A 20,323-nucleotide genomic window follows, 5' to 3' on the forward strand; every position below is an offset into this window, starting at 1 on the left:
TTGATTCGATTTTATCAGTTTGATCTTATCATTAACATTGGAACATTTAGTTTAAACATATTTAACATTTTTTTTTTCTTGGTAAAACATATTTACTTTTTGTTTTTAACTACTATAAAAAGAGACGAATATGTAGCTAGCGAATACGCAAAATACGTTCTACATATGAGCAGTATTGGTTTAAATCTTTAAAAAAATTTAGTTGCGGTAATTTATTATAACAATGCCTGTACGTTTAAATTTAAAAAAATGGATCGTCGGATTTGGTGCAATAGGTGGTGCAATGATTTTTTATCCAAATGACAACGATTATACTCAATCGTCAGAAAAACAACATTCTTGGATAATACCTCCTTCGTCTTGGAGCAAATGGGACCATAATTGGGATAGGTTATTTTTTTCTAATGTTATAGTTATTTATAAAAATATTGATTTTACGATTTAATAATTATATATAATTAAAATCCTTTTTCATTACATTGTCTTGTGTTAAATTAAATAAATATAACAAATAAAATTTTTATATTAAATATATTGTACATGTACATATAGTTACAAGAAATATAATTTCAATATTTATAAATTTTGTCTTTATTTACTTAATATTAATAACTATTTCGTGGTACAAAACATCTTAATCTGCTGTGTTTATTATTTAAAAATTCACTTTATAATTTGTTGTATTTATTTGTAGACGACATCCAGAATGGTTAGCAAATATAGCTAAATTGGATAATGAAACTGATAAAGAATCACGTAAAAAAAGATCAACTAAGAAACAATCATGTGTGAAACATCATATAATTTTAATCCGTCATGGGCAATATAATACAAATGGCAAAACAGACTCGGATCGAACACTTACAACTCTTGGTTGGTATCTTTCATATATTATTTATATTTTATCATATAATATTTTATATTTTATAATATTTTATATTTTATAAACATACTAAATTTTTCATTTATTGTGCAAAAATACATGTTATAAAGGTAAACAACAGGCAGAAGCAACAGGAAAAAGATTGCAGGAATTAGGATTGCCATACTCCTTGATTGTACAGTCAACAATAGTTAGAGCTAAAGAAACTGCTAAAATTATAGAAAAATATCTTAAAGATATAACAGTTAAAGAAGATTCTGTTCTTAGTGAAGGTATGCCAATTGCACCTGATCCACCAATTAATATCTGGAATTCTGAAGTAGTTGTAAGTATGCTGTATTATTACGAAAATTTTTACTTTTTTATCCATTATATTATAATATTATATTATATCTTAGGTTTATGAAGATGGACCTAGAATAGAAGCTGCCTTTAGAAAATATTTTCATCGTCCTGAACCAAGTCAAGAAAAAGATTCATATATTATTCTTGTTTGCCATGCAAACGTTATTAGATATTTTGTTTGCCGGTGATTAGTCATATAAAAATGATATTCGCAATATTATCATGTTTGCTGTCAGGCTCAAAAATATTGCATGATCGTACATTTAGAGCAAAAAAATCACAAGCATAGTAAACATATTAATATACAGAATTAATATATTTGCATTCTATGTTTTAGAGCATTGCAGTTTCCACCTGAAGGTTGGTTACGGTTAAATTTAAATCATGGAAGTATTACATGGATATCTATTCGTTCTAATGGGAGAGTAACACTAAGGAATTTAGGTGATAGCGGACATATGAAACCACAACTTATCTCATATTATTAAAACTGAATGCACAACTTAATTCTTTATTCAATAAATTTTATTTCAATAAAATTTAAATTATGTAATTTACAATAAGTAAAAGAAAAATATTTTTATTTATTCGTAGTTATTAATATTATAATTTCATCATAAAAAATTTCAAGGAGCATTTATTAAATATCAAAAATTATATATGAAATTTGAAATACTTTGAAAATTATGAATTATGTAATGCTATATTGTAATTATAATGAGTCATGATTTATTTCTGCACATAGAAATTTATATTCTATAATATTGATGAGACAGACGTTTTTCTGGAATATACTGTATTATTAATGCAATTTCTATACAATTTTATATCACAAATAATATATTAAAAAAAATTTTTTATATTCTATATTGTAAATGTATTTTTGTACAATTGCCGAAATTGTTTAATACTTGAGCACACACACATACACAATTTTCTCTTTTATACAATAATACAAATACCTTCTAATTACATTATATTATGCAAGTGATAACCTCATGGATTTCCTAGCATAATATCTTTGTAATGCTGCTTCAAATAGAGGCCCAACTGTTCTTTTTTCCCAAATTTTAGATCTCTCCCTCTTCTCTGCTTCTATTTTTTCTTTTACATTAATACTTGTTTTTTCAGTTTCATCATTTTTACCATTTTCTATTTTTTCAATATTTTTTGAATTTTCTATTTTGCTTTCAGCAAGACTTTTTTCATGTTTAGTATCTTCAGTTTGTTGCTTTTGTCTTTTAGCATTAGGTTCTACTTTTTCAGATTCGCTTTCAACATCTTCATGTTTTTCAGATACAACAGTTTTTGTTTCGTTTTTCCTTTTTTGATGAATTTCATTATCTGTATCACTATCTTCTTCTATTTTTCTTTGCCTATATTGTCTATTTTTTTTTATCTCTTTACTTTTAATCTGTTCTTTGTTTGTGACATCTATTTCTTTATTTACATTTTCTGAATTATTATCTAAATCAGTTTTATAATCGTCTGTATTATTTTTAGTTTCAGATTTTTCTGAAGACTGAACAGTCTGCTCATACAAATGTCTATAAAATCCTGAAATATCTTGTTGTTTTCTGACATCTGCTATAGCTTCTAATCTATCAATTTTATTTTCCTCTTCTTCCATTTTCTTGAATTCTTCTAATTTTGCTCTATATGCAGAAGTAACAAAACTTTCTTTGTCTGCATACATTGTTCCTTCTGCTTCACGTTCTTTTTGAACCATTCTTTCTATTCTGTATTCCTCCTCCTTCTTTCTTCGTTCAGCAGCTTTTAAAAGATTTTGAATATACCTTGGCTTCTTTTTCTCATCTTTTGCAGTTTTAGACTGATCTTTTGTTCTTTCCATGTCATCGTATACTTCATCATATTGAAATATTGTTGGGTCTTCCTTCAAAGCCTTTTGCATATTTAATCTTACTTGCTTCTTTAATTTATTTTTTTCTCCCTCTGCTTGAAGAGCTTTTTTAACCCAATCTGTACCATCTTCTTCATCCGAATCATTATTGTCACCAAATACATTATTTACTTTTGGAGCAATACGTTGTTGCTTTTTAGGTAAAATCAAACCATATCTGAAATTTTTTGTAATCATTAGTAGTTTTCTTATCTTGCTACTTTCTTTAGCTTGCTACTAATATTTTAGATAACTTACTGTTTTTCTTCTTTGTTGTTAGACATTGCTCGATGTATTATTTATTAGAGTCTTATCAAATTTGCATCTCACAAGCAACCAAATAAATTTCTCAAATGCAAGATCATAACCTATCTTCGACAATTATTTTTAAAAATAAGTTCCAATAAAAGAGGGAAAGCTATACCTAACAAAAGATAAGAAAACAATATTGATTGAACAATAAATTTAATGTGTATTTGTAAAAAACTTTAAAATATTATTTGTAAAAAATTTTAAAATATTTGGAATAAATGAACATGCACTTGATTTCACCTTTCATTCGGTATTAGTTTTCGAATCTACTTCGTATTATTTCTAAATGTCATTTAATTATAAATTTCATAAGTTGTAAATTTTTAAAATTTCAAAGTTATAAATCTTTTATTGTCAACCCAACAAGCAATGAATTACCAATCACAAATTATTTCAACTATGCATATCTACATGTATGTATTTCAGAAAAAAAAGAGAAAGCGGGAAATTATCATTATCAAAAGTATTATTTATAACATGGTATGTAGATATGTAAAACTGAAATACTTGTACTAAACAAATATCTTTATAATTTGAGTTTGTGTAATTTTTATAAGAAATTGTTCCAAAATATATATATGTAATATACAAAATAATGTATTAATAAATGTTTTTATTCGTAATGGAAAAATGCCTTTGTTTAATGAGAATGTGGTATAAAGAGATATATATATATATATACACGTGTATATATATTAATAAGAACGATGAATGTAGATATTATATATATATATATATATATACACATACATACACATACATACACATGCATACATCGCTTTTTCCTACCCTACTCTGCCTACACTCGCTCTTGCGGATTTGCAGACGTCATCAGTCTTCAATATCTAAGTTATATTGACATTTTATACTGATTGTGTGAATTGTCTCATTGAAATAAAAAAATTTGTAATATTTTTACGTTAATAAACATTCAAATATGGTACACGTAGGTACAATCTGTAACACAGTGCCGTTTTTTTTCTTACTCATTGGAGTTATTAATGGTTTTGTTATAAATTCTGAGAACAAACTAGATGAAGATTTTATCATTCCACATTACACACATTATGAAGAGCTTCAACAGTTGTTTAATTTACTGGTTCTGAAATACCCAAATTTGGCCAAAGTGATTTCTATAGGAAAATCTGTGGAAGGTAGAGATCTGTTGGTTCTTGAAATTTCTGAAAATGTTAAAGAACGGAAACTATGTGAGCCAATGGTGAAATATGTTGCTAATATGCATGGTGATGAAGCTGTTGGTAGAGAGTTATTAGTTTATCTTGCTCAATATCTTTTGAATAATTATGGGAAAGATGAAAGAGTTACAAAATTAGTGAATAACACTGATATCTATCTTATGCCATCAATGAATCCTGATGGTTTTGAAAAATCAGTGGTAACATTCTTATTTTTTATTTTATTTTTTTCTACATCTATATTTTCCATTTTCTATAAATCCATATACATTGGTTTAATGTACTTTTGAACTTTTAGGAAGGGAACTGTAATTCCAAGAGAGATTTTTCAGGCCGTGAAAATGCGAATCATGTTGATTTAAATAGAAATTTTCCAGATCAATTTTACAAAAGAACTAATTATCTTCAAAAAGGAGGCAGTATATTGGATGGACGGCAAAATGAAACAGTAGCTATGATGACTTGGATTGCTACAGAGCCATTTGTATTGTCGGGAAATCTTCATGGAGGGGCTGTTGTAGCAAGTTATCCCTATGATTCTGGGTAATATAATGTAATAAATATATTCATATAATATAATATAATAAATAACTATAATATATTTATGAAAATTTTATTATATATGTAGTAATAAATGTAAAATCATATAATGTTTCATCAGTCATACACTGATTTTTAGCAGTGCACTTCCTTGTTGCGTTGAAAGTAAAAGTCCAGACGATGAGTTATTCAAATATTTAGCACACACGTATGCAGACAATCATCCACAAATGCGTACAGGTAATGCATGCAGTCATGATGTTTTTCAAGGAGGTGTTATCAATGGTGCATATTGGTAAGCACATTTTGATTTCTTGTTTTCGAAAAGTATCACTTGTAAAAGAAAGTTGCTAAATTTTATTTCTTTTTTACTAATTTTATTTCTTTAGGTATGAAGTTATTGGAGGAATGCAAGACTTTAATTACGCTCGTTCTAATGCATTTGAAATAACATTTGAGCTTAGTTGTTGTAAATATCCAACTGCTTCAAATATGCCAAAATATTGGAGATTAAATAAGGAATCCCTTATAAAATATCTTGAGCAAGCCCATATTGGAGTAAAAGGTTCCTAAATATTTATTAATATAATTATTTATGTGGTATATATTAATTTGTATTTTATAATTTCAGGTCTTGTAAGAGATACAAATGGTGAACCAATAGAAGCAGCTACTATCATTGTGCATGGAATTAACCATAATGTATCCACTACACATCGTGGAGAATATTGGCGTTTGTTACTACCCGGAACTTATAATATTCATGCAGAAGCATGGGGGTGAGTATAGATCTAGATAATGTAGTAGTGAAACTATTTTATTTAACAAAATCTGATTATGTAATTTTACATAAGATATTACATATTTACATATGTAATTCTTTATGATTTTAGATATCGTCCAAGTGAACAAATAAATGTCACAGTAATATCAGGTGAACCGTCTATTGTCAATTTCACTTTAACACAGGACACTTATGATGATCAAGGTAATCAAGAAGTACCTTTTGTTCATATGCTTCCACTTCCTGATCAATATCTTGCACTGTATAAATTAGTACCATCCTATGATGATATGAATTACTAGTTACATTGTTATATATATATTAAAATATTATTCTTGTTTTTTTTTTTTATTTTTTCGTGAAATTGAAACTGAAAACGAAATTATTATTTTTTATGTTTACATATAAATTTATCATTTTTTTTTAGTGAACTAGTGATTAGAATTGTTTTATCATGATAATTTTCATTTTACAGCACTGCTATGATTATACTATTATATCACAAGAGTATTTGATACTGTTATTTCCATACATGTTATTATTGTTTATCTTCTTGTTAATACAAACAAGTATAAAAAAGATACACACAAGGTATGGAGAAAAAGATCAAATTTTCTGATTCGCAGAAAAATCATAATTTACATTAAAAACTTATTTGTGGAATATGGTAATTGGAGCATAAAGATACACAAACATAATTTTTTAAATCGGTTTTATTATTTTTATATTTTTATATTTATATTATTTCTTATTTGTTTTTTACATTTATTTGTTCTATATTGAATATGGGAAAAAATAAATGCAAAAGCATTAGAGCTTTATAGAGAAATGTTATATCAGTTATATATAGAAAAAAAAAATAATAAGCTTATAATTTTAAATAATTGGTCTAAATGTTTTGTAAATATAAAATCATATGTATTGTAAGAATCAAACATTACTGCATACCAAAAACATATCTTCCTATAACACTCATATTTTTTAGCTGAATAATTTTTATGTTATTGAACAAATGGTTAATAGAGATTTATTTTTTATTTGAATGCTCTCTTTTATATTAAACAGTTACAAGTTATAACAATTACAAGCTCTCTTTTATATTAATGAATAGTTGCAAAAACAAATAACGCGATAAAGTTTTTAAAAGTAATTATAAACATTTCATTTTAGTATTTTTTTTAAATTTCATATGTTCATATGTTAAATATTTATTTAAAGATACATGTTACGAAAATTAATGAAAATTAAATTTTATAAAGTCGAAAAGTTATAAATTAGAAATAAAAAGTTTATTTTATTTAGTTAAATTTAAAAAATATAATAATCTTATTTTTATGAAATGAACAAAATATATAAAAAAATATATGAATTATGAAAAATATATCTAAACATTTTTAGTATGCAATATAAATGTCTATTATGTAATTTTGTTAATATTAACAAAAATATGTAAAACAATGAGTGATGTTTATAATTATATTTGTAATTTGATGTATAGTATAATATAATCAAATTAAATGTATAATATTTAAAAAATTAAAAAAAATAAAGTATTATATTTGTTTCAAATAGTGAGTTAGTTTTCTTAAATATTTTCCAGCCTTCTCCTATATTTTTCATCCATCAAGTAGTAGTGTAACATTTTAAATATTATTATAATATATTATTTTCTACTTTGTTTATTATGTTCTCTATACCTTGTGTTGTTTATAATAGTTGTTAATAATATTTTTGAAATTTTAAACTTCATGTTTTTAATGATTTATTTTTATTTTTCAATTTATATAAAAAATTTACCAAAGAAAATACACTCGCAGATATTTTTTGTTAAACTAGTAATTTTTATTTAAGACTTTATTTTTATAATCTTAATAAATTTTGGTAATTTTATTAATTAAAAAAAGTAATTAAAATTGGTAATTTTTATTGTAACATTATGTTAATTTATAGGAAAATTAAAATCAAATGAAGTCAAGGAATTTATCAGACCTATTGACAAGTATGGTTTTTTTCATAATACGGAATTCAAACACCATAATTACATAGCAATGGAAAATTACTTGAAGGAATTAAATTTAAATTATCCAAATATTACAAGACTTTATAGTATAGGAGAGTCTGTCAAAGGACGACAGTTATATGTTATGGAAGTAACAGAAAATCCTGGGAAGCATAGTCAAAATAAACCTGAATTAAAATATATAGGAAACATGCATGGAAATGAAGTTGTTGGTAGAGAAATTTTATTGTTGTTGTTAAAGTATCTTTGTGAAAATTTTGAAACTAATGAAAGAGTTACAAAAATATTAAAGAATGTGAGATTGCATGTAATGCCAAGTATGAATCCAGATGGTTACGAAATTTCTAAAGAAGGAACTATATATGGAGTTCGAGGAAGAGTAAATGCTAAAGGTGTTGATCTCAACAGAAATTTTCCTGATCAATATGAAACGAATGATGTATGAATTTTAATTTTAATTTTGTTTCATTTTTAATATATTTAGTACATTTTGTATGTTTATTTATTAGTTAATTTACCAATTTCATTAATTTTAATTATTAGTTATATTTTTATATTTTGCAGTATAATAAAGAGCAAGAACCTGAAACAAAAGCAGTAATGAATTGGATTGCAAGTATTCCATTTGTACTTTCTGCTAATTTTCATGGAGGAGCATTAGTAGCAAATTATCCATATGATAATGAACCAAAATCCGAATATAATATTGAAAATCTAAGTCCGGATGATAAAGTTTTTAAAGCTTTAGCATTAGCATATTCAAATGCTCATCCTTATATGCATCTTGGAGAACCATGTCCTTCATTTTCAAATGGACGAAATACAGTACAAAGTATGCTAGAGAAAAGTTTCCCAAATGGTATAACTAATGGGGCTGCTTGGTATTCTGTTAGTGGAGGCATGCAAGATTATAATTACATTCATAGTAATGATTTTGAAATTACAATAGAAATGGGATGTACAAAATTTCCAAATGCAACTCAATTACCAGAATATTGGTTAGAAAATAGAGAATCTCTTCTACGTCTAATTGAAATGGTATTCGTATATATTAGTATGTGTAACATGTTGTGAAAATAATTATTTCGTTTATTACAATTAAACATATTTATTTATAGTCTCGTAAAGGAATACATGGAGTAATACGTTCCTCAATTGGAAATCCTATACCTAATGCTAAAATATCTGTAGAAGGAATTAAGCATGATATCTATGCAGCTAATAATGGAGATTATTGGCGTCTTTTAGTTCCAGGCAAATACAATGTTACAGTTAGTGCGGTAGGATATGAATCTCAAATGCAAACTGTAACAATAATAGATGGTGTTAATATTGGAGAAGGAGAAGTAACACTGGATTTCACGTTAATGCGCGATGATCCTGAACATTGGTACTATATAATACATAATTTTATGATTTTTTTAAAGAATAGAAAATACTTTAATACAATTCTTATAAGCATTACAATTTCCAGAATAATGATACTTGTATATTATTGAATGTTAAAAAAGGATTGTATATGATAAGGAGTCGTAAAACTTTCATTTTATGAAGAAATTTAAAAGCTTCATGAAAGTAAATATTTTAATATGTTATAAAATATATAATAACTTTTATTTTATTATTTTATTTTATTTTATTTTATTTTTATAGAAACAGAACAGATTAGTAGAATGCTATAATAATTTAGTGTTTTTCCTTATCATTAAGTATTTAATAAATAAATTTTTTAATATACGTATTTGTTTTTTTATACTTCATACGAAAATATAAATTTTTGTTCCTTAAAATTTGACATACACATATTTGTACTTTATGTATTAATTTTTTTATTTTAGGTCATCTGCTTATGATTTTCGATTAATAGCAAATTTACAGAATATTTATTTAAAAAATGCTGAGTTAAGTGCTAGATTTAGTCAATTAGAAAATCATCAACCAAATATTGCAGAATTTCAAGCTGGGGAATCATTAATTAGTATGGTTATTCATTCCTTAAAAGTTACATATGATGTGAGTATATTATTTAAATAACATATATATATATAATGTATATTATGTTAAATTTTATTTTTTTGGATTATGAAAAATGTTTGAACAATTTGTTATTATATAGATGGGTGCACCTGAAGAAAATAAATATCGTATTGGTTTAATTGGAGGTTTATTTGCATCTCAACCAATGGGTAGAGAAATACTGTTACGATTAGCAACTCATATACTCATGGGAAATCAAATTGGAGATCCTCCTATACAGAGAATATTGAATAATTCTGTATTACATTTTGTGCCAGGCATAGATCCAGGTTTTGATAATATAATAAATGTTCAAGAATGTAATCCCATTGTAGATGATGAAATAGGCAAAAGACTATTATCACACAATAACAATGTAACTTCAAATAAATTGGATATGATTACCAATGCATTTAAAACAATGTTATCTAGTGAAGAATATGACGCGATAATAATATTAGAAAGTGGAGCACTTGAAATCGGGTAATGAAAATTTAATTTACTGCACAAATATATTAAAAGACAAAATCTAATTTAAAATAATATCTTATATTTTTATTTTATAGTTATACAGATGATAGTTTGAATGTGTATAAAACTCTAGCTAAAAATTATGAACATTTAATACAGAAGCGAACTTGCAATTTTTTCAACAATGATGTTAAAAAAGTACAGAAATATATACAAAATGAATATAAAATACCAGTAGTAAGTAATATAATGTTCATTAATGTAGTAAATAATTTTTTGTAATGTATTAAATAATTTATATAATTTGTTTATTATAATTTATTAATCTATATTTTATATATTTTTAGATAAGTATCAATATGGCTTGTTGTAAGTATCCACCTCCAGAATCTATTCCAACTATTTGGCGTGAAAATTTATTGCCCTTAAAACAACTTATTCAAAGCCTTACAACTGGTGTTCGAGCAATAGTAACAGATGTTGACTATGTTCCTTTAAGAGAAGCTGTAGTTACAATTGGAACCAATAGCTACCATGTCTCCAAAAACATGGCTTATTTCAAAATTATTCTTCTTCCTGGTGAATATTCATTAACATTTTTCTGTGAAGGTTATATAGAACAATCTATAAAGGTTCATGTAAGTGATCAAAGCATAACTGATCTTCACATTAAATTGACGAAACGTCATATAGAAAAAGCAAAATATCAAAACTACGACAATGATCAAGAAACATTAAATATTATAAATCAAGTTTTGATTGATTTGAATAATAAATACTCACAATTATCAACTTTACATACGATTAGTAAATCACAAACGGGTACTCGAATAATGTGTTTAGAAATTGGAACTGAAAATAATTACAAACGCATTGGCCGACCATCTATAGCTTTCGTAGCTGGTATTGCAAGTGGTGCACCTGTGACATCTAAAATTTTACTTCATTTTGCAACATATTTATTAGACCATTATCAAAAAGATACTAAAATTACAAATTATCTGGACAAATTTACAATATATATAGCACCAGATTTATCTCAAAATTCTAATGATAGTCAAACTTGCTCTTCATTTATTGTGGATAATTTGCAATTTCCCATTAATGATAGATTAAGTACTAAAGCAAGCACAATAATTAAATGGTTTGAAAATATTAACGCCGTATTAGCAATAAATTTGAATATTGGTTCACAACATATTGAAATTCCATTTGCGGGAAAACATGGAAAAATATTTAAACAAATGTATAATACCGATGATGATGATGTATTACAAGATTTAGCGTTGTTATATACAAAATATAATATTCATATGATTTCTAAAAATCCACAGTGTAATTACGATTTGAATGTATCTAATGGCATAATTCATGCTGGAATGGGCATAAGTGGTAAAAGAGAGCATTCTTTGATGGATTATCTTTATTTAAATACAAGTACTTTAATGTTGGATGTATATGTTACTTGTTGTAACACAGATGATTCAAGAAATATATGGGAAGATAATAAAGCTAGTTTATTAATAATGATAGAAAGGCTTAATGAAGGAATAAAAGGACATGTTCTTAATGAAAACAATGAACCGATTGAAAATGCTATTTTATCATACAATAAATCAATACATCATGTTAAAACTGGAACAAATGGGGCTTACTGGCTTTTATTTCAACCTGGTACTCACATTATAAGTGCTAGCGCATCCGGATATATTCAACAGACTAAGATGTTTATCTCACCAGATGTACATAGCGTTTCACGCTTAGTATTTAAATTAAAATATAACGACAACATTTTAGGAATGCCTAGAATTGTTTTCGTAATTCTCACAAGTAAGATGATCAATATTTTTCTAAAATGTACTTATAACGACATAAATCATAATATATTATTATAATAAATCATATTTTTACAGGTATTATATGTTTGACAATTCTTGCTTGTTCTATTTTTATTTGTACCAATTGTAAATCTTCTAAAAATTCACAAAAAAGTAATTGGAATAAATATACATTTAGTCTACTAAAAGGCGGTACAAGCTTTTTTGATGATGATGAAAAAGAAATTGAAATATTTAGAAGACCATTAAACGGTAAATATCTGAAATCTAAAATCTGAAAATAAAAAAAATTATACATATAAAAATATTTTAAATTTTTATATAAATTTTAGAAAATGTTCTATTACTTTTGAAAGTACTATTTATTAAAAATTTACAATCATTGAAAATTACATGACGCTACAGTCGCGTTGTTATAGTGTTGTAATTTTGAAATATTTATTAACATACTGATTGTATTATATTTTTTATAATTAATTTACATGTTTTTAGAATATATTCAAACTAATGAAGTTACAAAACCATATTTTGATGATGATAATATGTCAAGTTCGGAGGATGCCAGTGACTTAGAATTTATTAGACCAAGTACAGAATGGAAAGAAGAGACATCTAAAGAGCATGGATAATTCAGTATTCACTAATAAATAAAATATTTTGTTATTATACTTAAATTATGAAAATTAGACAAAAAATTATTACTAGAAAAGAAAGGATAACAATGTACTTAACAATAGAGTGTACTTTTGTTTACTTAATCAAATAATATTTAGTAATGATATTTATTACTCGGTAAACATGGTTACTACAAAATATTATTTTCTAAAATTTTTTTATCAATCTAGAGCATGATAAAAAAATCATTCAATATAAAAAAAACAATTGTACTTAAAGTAATATAAGGATAAAACAGAATTATATATGTGTAGCTAATATACTGTGTTCTATATTTTTATATGTGACACAAGATTAATATTTTGTATGTTATATATTTATATATGATTTTAAATTTAGTATAATAAATTGATGTAAATTTTTAAATATATAAAATATATCTTTTATGCATATTATCACATTTGTAAAATCATATTAAATTTATAAATATAAGGAACATTTTATGTACCTCCTACTGAGCTTTTAAAATATAGACAATTTTTTTATGAAAAAATATTAATTATAATATAATAAATTAATTATATGTTTATATTATTATAAATAATTTTGAATAAAAAAATATTATTTACTTAAGTGATTAAAGTGATCTTTTAAATTACTTAAGTATATTAATTTGTATAATAAGTATAAATTTAATTTAATAATAGGTCTATATATATATGTTGTATGTGTAATATTATTAATATAATAAATTTACGATTCTATAATTAGGAGATCTAATATATAATATCATTAAGTAATATTTATATAAATTTTATTTACAATAAAATTTTGATAAAGAATATATAAAGAAAGATATTAAATCTACATTTATACGATATTGAATTTACATTTTGTCCCACATTGCAAATTTGGTTAGGATGATGCAAGTTTTGAATGTTCATTATATGGTTTTTTTATTTTTGTATATAATTCTTAAAAGTAGGTAAGTGTTAGTTTTTTTGAGAGACAATTGATATTTATTAATTACAAATTTGAAATATCATTAGATCAAACTATATTTTACAGTGTGATACCATTGCGATACTGAAGTTTGAGTGAGTAAACTATTCGGGATTACAGGTAAAATAGGCGTTGCTGTAGAGTGAATCATACGAATTTAATGATAGTTAATGTGAATAGTATTTTGTATTATTTAATTAAGTTAAGATTATATACATTAACATCAATATAATTAACATCAATATAAAATATTTTATATGCGAATATATTCAAAAAATTATGTACATGGAAGTGAGTAAAAATTTGTACCAGACTTTCGAACACGTGATATTTATTTGACAATTTTTCTTTATCTTTTTCGTGCATTTGTGTAAAAATTTTTTGAAAATAATTTTAATATCTTTGGGTTAAGCTTTTCAAAGAAGTAAGTTTTATTGTACGATTTTTATATTTTTTTAAGTAACATATAGAAATTTTAAGATACACATACTTTACAATTTTTATCACTTTTTATTACTGTGTATTTTCAGATTTCATAAATAAAAAATGGCAAAGAGAATACAACCATCCTGGGTACCACCAGAAAGAAAGAACAGCTCGGTTCTTAGGTTATACAATAGTTTAACTAGAGAGAAAGAAATATTTATTCCACAATTTGGAAATCGTATATTATGGTATAGTTGTGGACCTACTGTTTATGATGCATCACATATGGGACATGCTAGGTATAAAATTGCATATAAAATTATATATTTTAAGAGTACATATCTTATTCAAATAGCTTATTTTTATATTATATTTATTTTTTTTATCATCTCTGTATTTTAGATCATATATATCTTTTGATATATTAAGGCGTGTGTTATCTGATTATTTTGGATATGATGTTTTATATGTGATGAATATTACTGATATAGATGATAAAATTATAAAAAGGGCTAGACAAAATTATTTATATGAGAAATATATAGAAGAGAATCATACTCTTGATGAAATTCTGGATGATGTGAAATATGTAATGTGTATTTTTGAAGATACAGTAAAGAGCACAAATGATGCAGATAAAAAATGCATGCTAGAAATAATGTTATCCAATGTGGAAAAAGCTATTGGAAATCTTGAAAATGCAGTAAAGCTCAAAGATGAGGCTAAAATAAAGGAATATCAAGAAGTACATATATATTTTTTCATATTCTTAGAATATAAGTTATAAGTTTATAAATAGTAATAATATTGATTTTATATTCACGACAATAATATTATTAATTTTATTTAATAATTTATCTAAAGATACTATCTTTGTAACTTCTATGGATACAGTTATTATTAAAAGTAGCACGAGATCCTTTGGCAGAATGGTTGGACAAAACAAAAGGAGCTACTATTACAGAACATTCAATTTTTACCAAATTGTCACAACATTGGGAAATGGAATTTCATAAGGATATGGATTCTCTAAATGTAATATTAAGTATATTTTCTTGATTTTAATTTTACATACTTATTAATTGTATTGAAAAATTTATAATGTTTTTTTTAGGTATTAAGGCCAAATGTTTTGACAAGAGTTAGTGAATACATACATGAAATTATAGCATTTACTGAAAAAATCATAGAAAATGGAGTTGCATATGAAAGTAATGGTTCTATATATTTTGATGTTGCTACTTTTGATAAACAGGATAAGCACCATTATGCTAAACTTGTCCCAGAAGCATATGGTGATACATCAAGTTTACAAGAAGGAGAAGGTAAAAATTCATTTTTTTTCTTTTTTTTGAGGAAATAATTGTATTAAATTTAAAATAAAAATGTTTTTATTAGGAGAGTTAAGTAATTCAAAGGTATCTGAAAAAAGATCACCAATTGATTTCGCGCTTTGGAAATGTTCAAAGGAAGGAGAACCTTGGTGGGAAAGTCCTTGGGGCAAAGGACGTCCAGGTTGGCATATAGAATGTTCAGTCATGGCATCTATAATTTGTGGAGAAAGTTTAGATATTCATACTGGAGGAATAGATTTAAAGTTTCCTCATCATGATAATGAAATAGCACAAGCAGAAGCATACTATAATAATTCTAATTGGGTTAGATATTTTCTTCATTCTGGTCATTTGACCATAGCAGGATGTAAAATGTCAAAATCGCTAAAAAATTTCATTACTATACAAGATGCATTAAAAAAACATTCAGCAAGACAACTTAGGCTTGCGTTTCTTTTGCATTCATGGAAGGATACATTAGATTATAGTGATGATACCATGCATATGGCCATTCAGTATGAAAAGTTTCTAAATGTAAATATATTTGTGTTATATAATATTTGATGAATTCTTAATATTCAATAATACAAAGTACGTAAAACTTTTTATTTGTATTATAGGAATTTTTTTTAAATGTAAAATGTAAAATTAGGTCTTTGGGTTCAGAGACAAACATTAATATTTTTGCTAAATGGACGAAGTCTGAGGTGGAATTAAATGAAAAATTTTATCATGCCAGAGATTTAATACATAATGCATTATGTGGTAAGTAAACATTTATAAATATTATGTATTGTAATTGTATGTTATATATATAATTTATTGTTATATGTTGAAATTTGATTGTAGACAATATTGATACAAGAAGTACGCTTGATGCGATTAGAGATCTTGTGACACATTGCAATATTTACATGAAAGAAATTAAACAACCAAATACATTATTGCTTAGAGATGTCGCAGTTTATATTACAAAAATGTTTACTATATTTGGTGTCATATCATCGCACGATAATATTGGTTTTCCAGTTGACAACAGTACCACGAATTTAAATGTACGTTTTATATATTTTTATTTCCCTTTTATTTATATCTTGAATTTTTATTCACGAATTTTATTAAAGATTGAAGAGATTGTTATCCCGTATCTCGAAATTTTGGCAAATTTCCGTGAAAAAGTTAGAAATCACGCTAAAGACTTAAAAGCTAGTAGCATTCTCGAGGAATGCGATACATTACGTGACGATATTTTACCAAATATTGGAGTTCGTTTGGAGGATAGCAATGAAAAAATTTGTAACATTAAATTGGTAAATAGAGAAGAACTATTAAAAGAGAAAATGCATAAGAAGCAAATGGAGTTGGAAAGAACGTTGGAAAAGGAAAGAAAAAAAGCGGAAGCTGCAGCAAAAGAAGCGCAGAAAAAGATTTCTCCTTCCGAGATGTTTAAGTTAGAGAAAAATAAATATTCTCAATTTAATAGCAATGTACGTAAATTTGTATAATAATGATGCATTCCTTTTTATAATACTTAAGGAATTGTTCTGTTTAGGGTATACCAACGCATTATATCGATGGTACAGAAATCAGTAAAGGACAGATGAAAAAGTTGCAGAAATTGCAGCAAGCGCAAGAGAAGAGATACAACGAATATCTTGCATCCATCAATGGTGTTTAAAATTTTTATCTATATAGTATTAATCTTGTGCATTGGAAAATTGATTATTCAAGAAAAATATCATTTTTCTAAAATATTTATTTTCACTTTTTTTTATCATTTCATTATTTATTAATTTATTACTGTTTATGAACGTAACTACATGATATTTATGTTTGCGTTTGTACAGTATTTAATTAAACAAATTTATTTTATTTTAGCACAATTTTCAATATTTTACTGCCCATTTATCGTTAAATGTATTTCTAATATTTCTAATCATATGAATTTCTAAATTACATAACAAATAAGTTTGATTTAATTTGGAAGACGTAATTATAAAAAGTTAATAAATTAAATCTCTTGATCAATTTTTTTGCTTTGCAAATGAAAATTGACTTTTTTGCAAATTTATAGACATCGAAATGTTAGCGCTGCATAGTGGTGAAATTAAAAAAATCTATTGTTATCCTTGTACATTAGTGTATTCCTTGTTTATCAATGATGTTGTCTAAGCGCTTTCCAGATCCGTTTAGATTTAAAAAGATAAAAAGAAATCTAATAGATGACAGCACATAACCATGCTTATAGATAAAGAGAGCAATAGTGTTTAATAAGGACAGTAAGAGTGAGTCTCAATTAGTTGTCTTATTACCGATACGTGGCGCTAGTATTTTGTGCCTATAAATCGAGGAAATTTTTATTTGCAAAAAGGAATTAAAGCGATTAATTTGTGAATCTTTGCAGTTTCTTTCATCTAATAACGCGTTCAACTTTGTTCTTATATTCCACTTAATTTATAAAATGAGTGATTTGAAAGGTTTGCAAATAAATCAAAGTACTCCCACTCCCAATAATTAAATATCATGAAGTTAAATTTAATTGTGAATTGTATTATACAGTGTTTTTCTTTAGAATGATCGTGTAAGTTAATTCTTTTAATGAAAATACAATTGATTTATCATTTACTTTTAATCTTTAATCATTTTTCTTTGTATTTTTCAAAAACTAGGATGAGCGAAATGTTGAGAACTTAAGAGAAATTTTGTTTCTTTATATTTAAAAAGCAAAATGTTAAGAACTTCAGAGAAATTTTATTTCTTTATATTTGAAAAGGGAGTTGTAAACAAACAAAGAATGAAAGAAGAACGTAAACAAAAAGGAAGAAAAAGAAAAACAAAGGAAAAAGTAAACGTCGTTAAAAGAATAACACTTGTAAATAATAAATGATCGTTAGTCGTAGGTCATTATATGTCTAGCACATCCATTGCCGCGCAAATTTATAGATTTAAGTCCCAAAATATTCACAAGAATAAGTGATGATATTGAACTTGAATTATAGTAACTTGAAATTGTGGCACGTTCATTGGAAATCTTTTAATAACTTACAAGTTACAAAGAGTTACGAGAACAAGTTGGGCGAGGAATTTTGAGAAACAGGAGGGCAGAGAAATTTTTATTTCTCCTCCTATGTTAGACAAACGTATCATCGTTTCAGAATCTGTCAACAATGAATTTAACAAAGTTTAACTAGCTAGAACTGTAGTTAACTAAAATTAAAACTCATAGATCTTACGATATCTATGGTGTTTCACGACAATTAACAATAATTTATTCATTAGTTAAGGATTCATCTGCAATTCAGTTTAAATATCGAATGACATAATTAAAGAGAATTGTGCGTAATTTATACTGGATTGCGCAGTTTCTAGTTTGATATCGTTTTTTAAACAATATAGTATAGTGTATATTAAGTAGAGAATATTTATTATAATATACATACTATATGCACTATAATATTTATAATAGTGTATATTAAATAGAGAATATTTCCGGATATTAATTTTAAAACAAAATGATATTAATTACCAGAAATTATCTAACAGCATGGATCCTAGTATGCAATATGAATATTGTAAATTAACCGATCAATAATTATTATTACATTTTTATCATTTCTTGAATCGATTTACGTTTGCACTGAAATTATTCAAGATGATTAGACGTAATTAGATCGAGTAATTACAACAGAAAAAAATATATACAAGTACAAAAGTTTATGGAAAATCAATCCTTGGTAGTGATGGTGGATTATTTTTGTCTATATTTCGAAAAATGATTTTCCCATTACAACAATCAGTAATTTAATAAATTTACAGTTCTATTAATTTATTGCAACAGTATAATTTATACAATTCGTGTAGTTTATATATTCATACTAGCTTTTGATTTATTATTAAAGAAGAATAAAATTACTCGTTGTTTCAAATCTAGTTTCAATTCCAACCACTACATATGTTGTGGTCTCGTTCTAGGCTAAATCGGTAACGGTGGGAATGATATGAAAATGGTAATCGGTTTTACGACCCCGGAAGTGCGCGATACAAAAATGTATTAAGTAGCGGTCTGCATTCAGTACATATTTTTTTAACAACGATTTGACACATTCTTCCAATTCACGGTGAAATTAGCGAGAATAGTTGAAAGATACTTTATCGACGTTAAACTGCCAGGCAGATAACATCGTTACTGCGTAACAGATAAAATTACGTTTCAGGATCGTGCAGAAATGTTTTGCGACACGTTGGCCATTGGATACAGCAGAGTCCTGAAACAAAATAAACTTCGCACCGTTTCCATCCAACCGGATGAATCTGACACGTGATGCTGTCCATTATTAAGGCATAATACCCCTTTCACAATGACGCGTGAGTCGGTGTGTGACAGCTTTATAAATGTAAAAGCGATATAATGCCCGACTTGCGGCGAACCAGACCGATATTCATCCCGCATTCAGAAACTGTGAAAACGCGCGGCGTGGCGCGGCGGGGCGAGACGAGAAGAGACGAGGCGGGAGAGGCAAACGGGTCGTGTATCATGCGCTTTTCCAACTCAGGAAAATACGGTTGTCTGATAATGTCTCGTATCAAAAACTTGACGGAATAATTAGAAAATATCTTTCTTTGCTTTCTGTATCTATCGTA

General features: G+C 25.9%; 4 protein-coding genes across 7 annotated transcripts; 3 read left to right on the plus strand and 1 right to left on the minus strand.

Moving 5' to 3' along the window:
* The first annotated feature begins 24 nt into the window (after positions 1-24).
* Positions 25-2,095, plus strand: LOC122532255 (serine/threonine-protein phosphatase PGAM5, mitochondrial-like). Its single transcript, XM_043660865.1, has 5 exons — positions 25-390; positions 695-873; positions 994-1,208; positions 1,282-1,412; positions 1,566-2,095. The coding sequence occupies exons 1-5, from the start codon at positions 224-226 to the stop codon at positions 1,714-1,716; spliced, it is 843 nt and encodes a 280-aa protein (XP_043516800.1). The 5' UTR covers positions 25-223; the 3' UTR covers positions 1,717-2,095.
* LOC122532252 (cysteine--tRNA ligase, cytoplasmic) lies at positions 512-17,559 on the plus strand. 3 transcript variants are annotated; one of them, XM_043660862.1, is made up of 11 exons: positions 512-529; positions 14,318-14,346; positions 14,453-14,647; positions 14,751-15,093; positions 15,243-15,383; positions 15,463-15,673; positions 15,747-16,216; positions 16,303-16,447; positions 16,532-16,737; positions 16,807-17,169; positions 17,235-17,559. In XM_043660862.1, exons 3-11 carry the CDS (start codon positions 14,469-14,471, stop codon positions 17,358-17,360), a joined length of 2,184 nt encoding a protein of 727 aa, XP_043516797.1. In that variant the 5' UTR covers positions 512-529; positions 14,318-14,346; positions 14,453-14,468; the 3' UTR covers positions 17,361-17,559. The 3 variants fall into 3 exon arrangements, with proteins under 3 accessions (XP_043516797.1, XP_043516796.1, XP_043516798.1); XM_043660861.1 differs by lacking the exon at positions 512-529 and adding an exon at positions 13,820-13,905 and having other exon boundaries at positions 13,989-14,346; XM_043660863.1 differs by lacking the exons at positions 512-529; positions 14,318-14,346 and adding exons at positions 13,820-13,905; positions 13,989-14,042.
* Positions 2,120-3,866, minus strand: LOC122532254 (nuclear speckle splicing regulatory protein 1). Its single transcript, XM_043660864.1, has 3 exons — positions 3,681-3,866; positions 3,387-3,552; positions 2,120-3,306 (listed from the first exon to the last, which is right to left on the minus strand). The coding sequence occupies exons 2-3, from the start codon at positions 3,410-3,412 to the stop codon at positions 2,208-2,210; spliced, it is 1,125 nt and encodes a 374-aa protein (XP_043516799.1). The 5' UTR covers positions 3,413-3,552; positions 3,681-3,866; the 3' UTR covers positions 2,120-2,207.
* On the plus strand, positions 4,225-13,161 carry LOC122532251 (carboxypeptidase D-like). Of its 2 annotated transcripts, none has more exons than XM_043660860.1 (15): positions 4,225-4,836; positions 4,935-5,179; positions 5,319-5,471; positions 5,566-5,741; positions 5,808-5,955; positions 6,070-6,164; positions 7,911-8,419; positions 8,545-9,018; positions 9,099-9,370; positions 9,819-9,993; positions 10,097-10,479; positions 10,563-10,704; positions 10,815-12,297; positions 12,381-12,557; positions 12,798-13,161. In XM_043660860.1, the coding sequence occupies exons 1-15, from the start codon at positions 4,378-4,380 to the stop codon at positions 12,932-12,934; spliced, it is 5,028 nt and encodes a 1,675-aa protein (XP_043516795.1). In that variant the 5' UTR covers positions 4,225-4,377; the 3' UTR covers positions 12,935-13,161. The 2 variants fall into 2 exon arrangements, with proteins under 2 accessions (XP_043516795.1, XP_043516794.1); XM_043660859.1 differs by having other exon boundaries at positions 4,226-4,836; positions 5,316-5,471; positions 12,798-13,160.
* Positions 17,560-20,323: the final 2,764 nt, after the last annotated feature.

Source organism: Frieseomelitta varia, unplaced genomic scaffold (genome assembly GCF_011392965.1).
Source record: "Frieseomelitta varia isolate USP_RPSP 00005682 unplaced genomic scaffold, Fvar_1.2 scaffold_443, whole genome shotgun sequence".
In the NCBI taxonomy this organism is placed as follows: domain Eukaryota; kingdom Metazoa; phylum Arthropoda; class Insecta; order Hymenoptera; family Apidae; genus Frieseomelitta; species Frieseomelitta varia.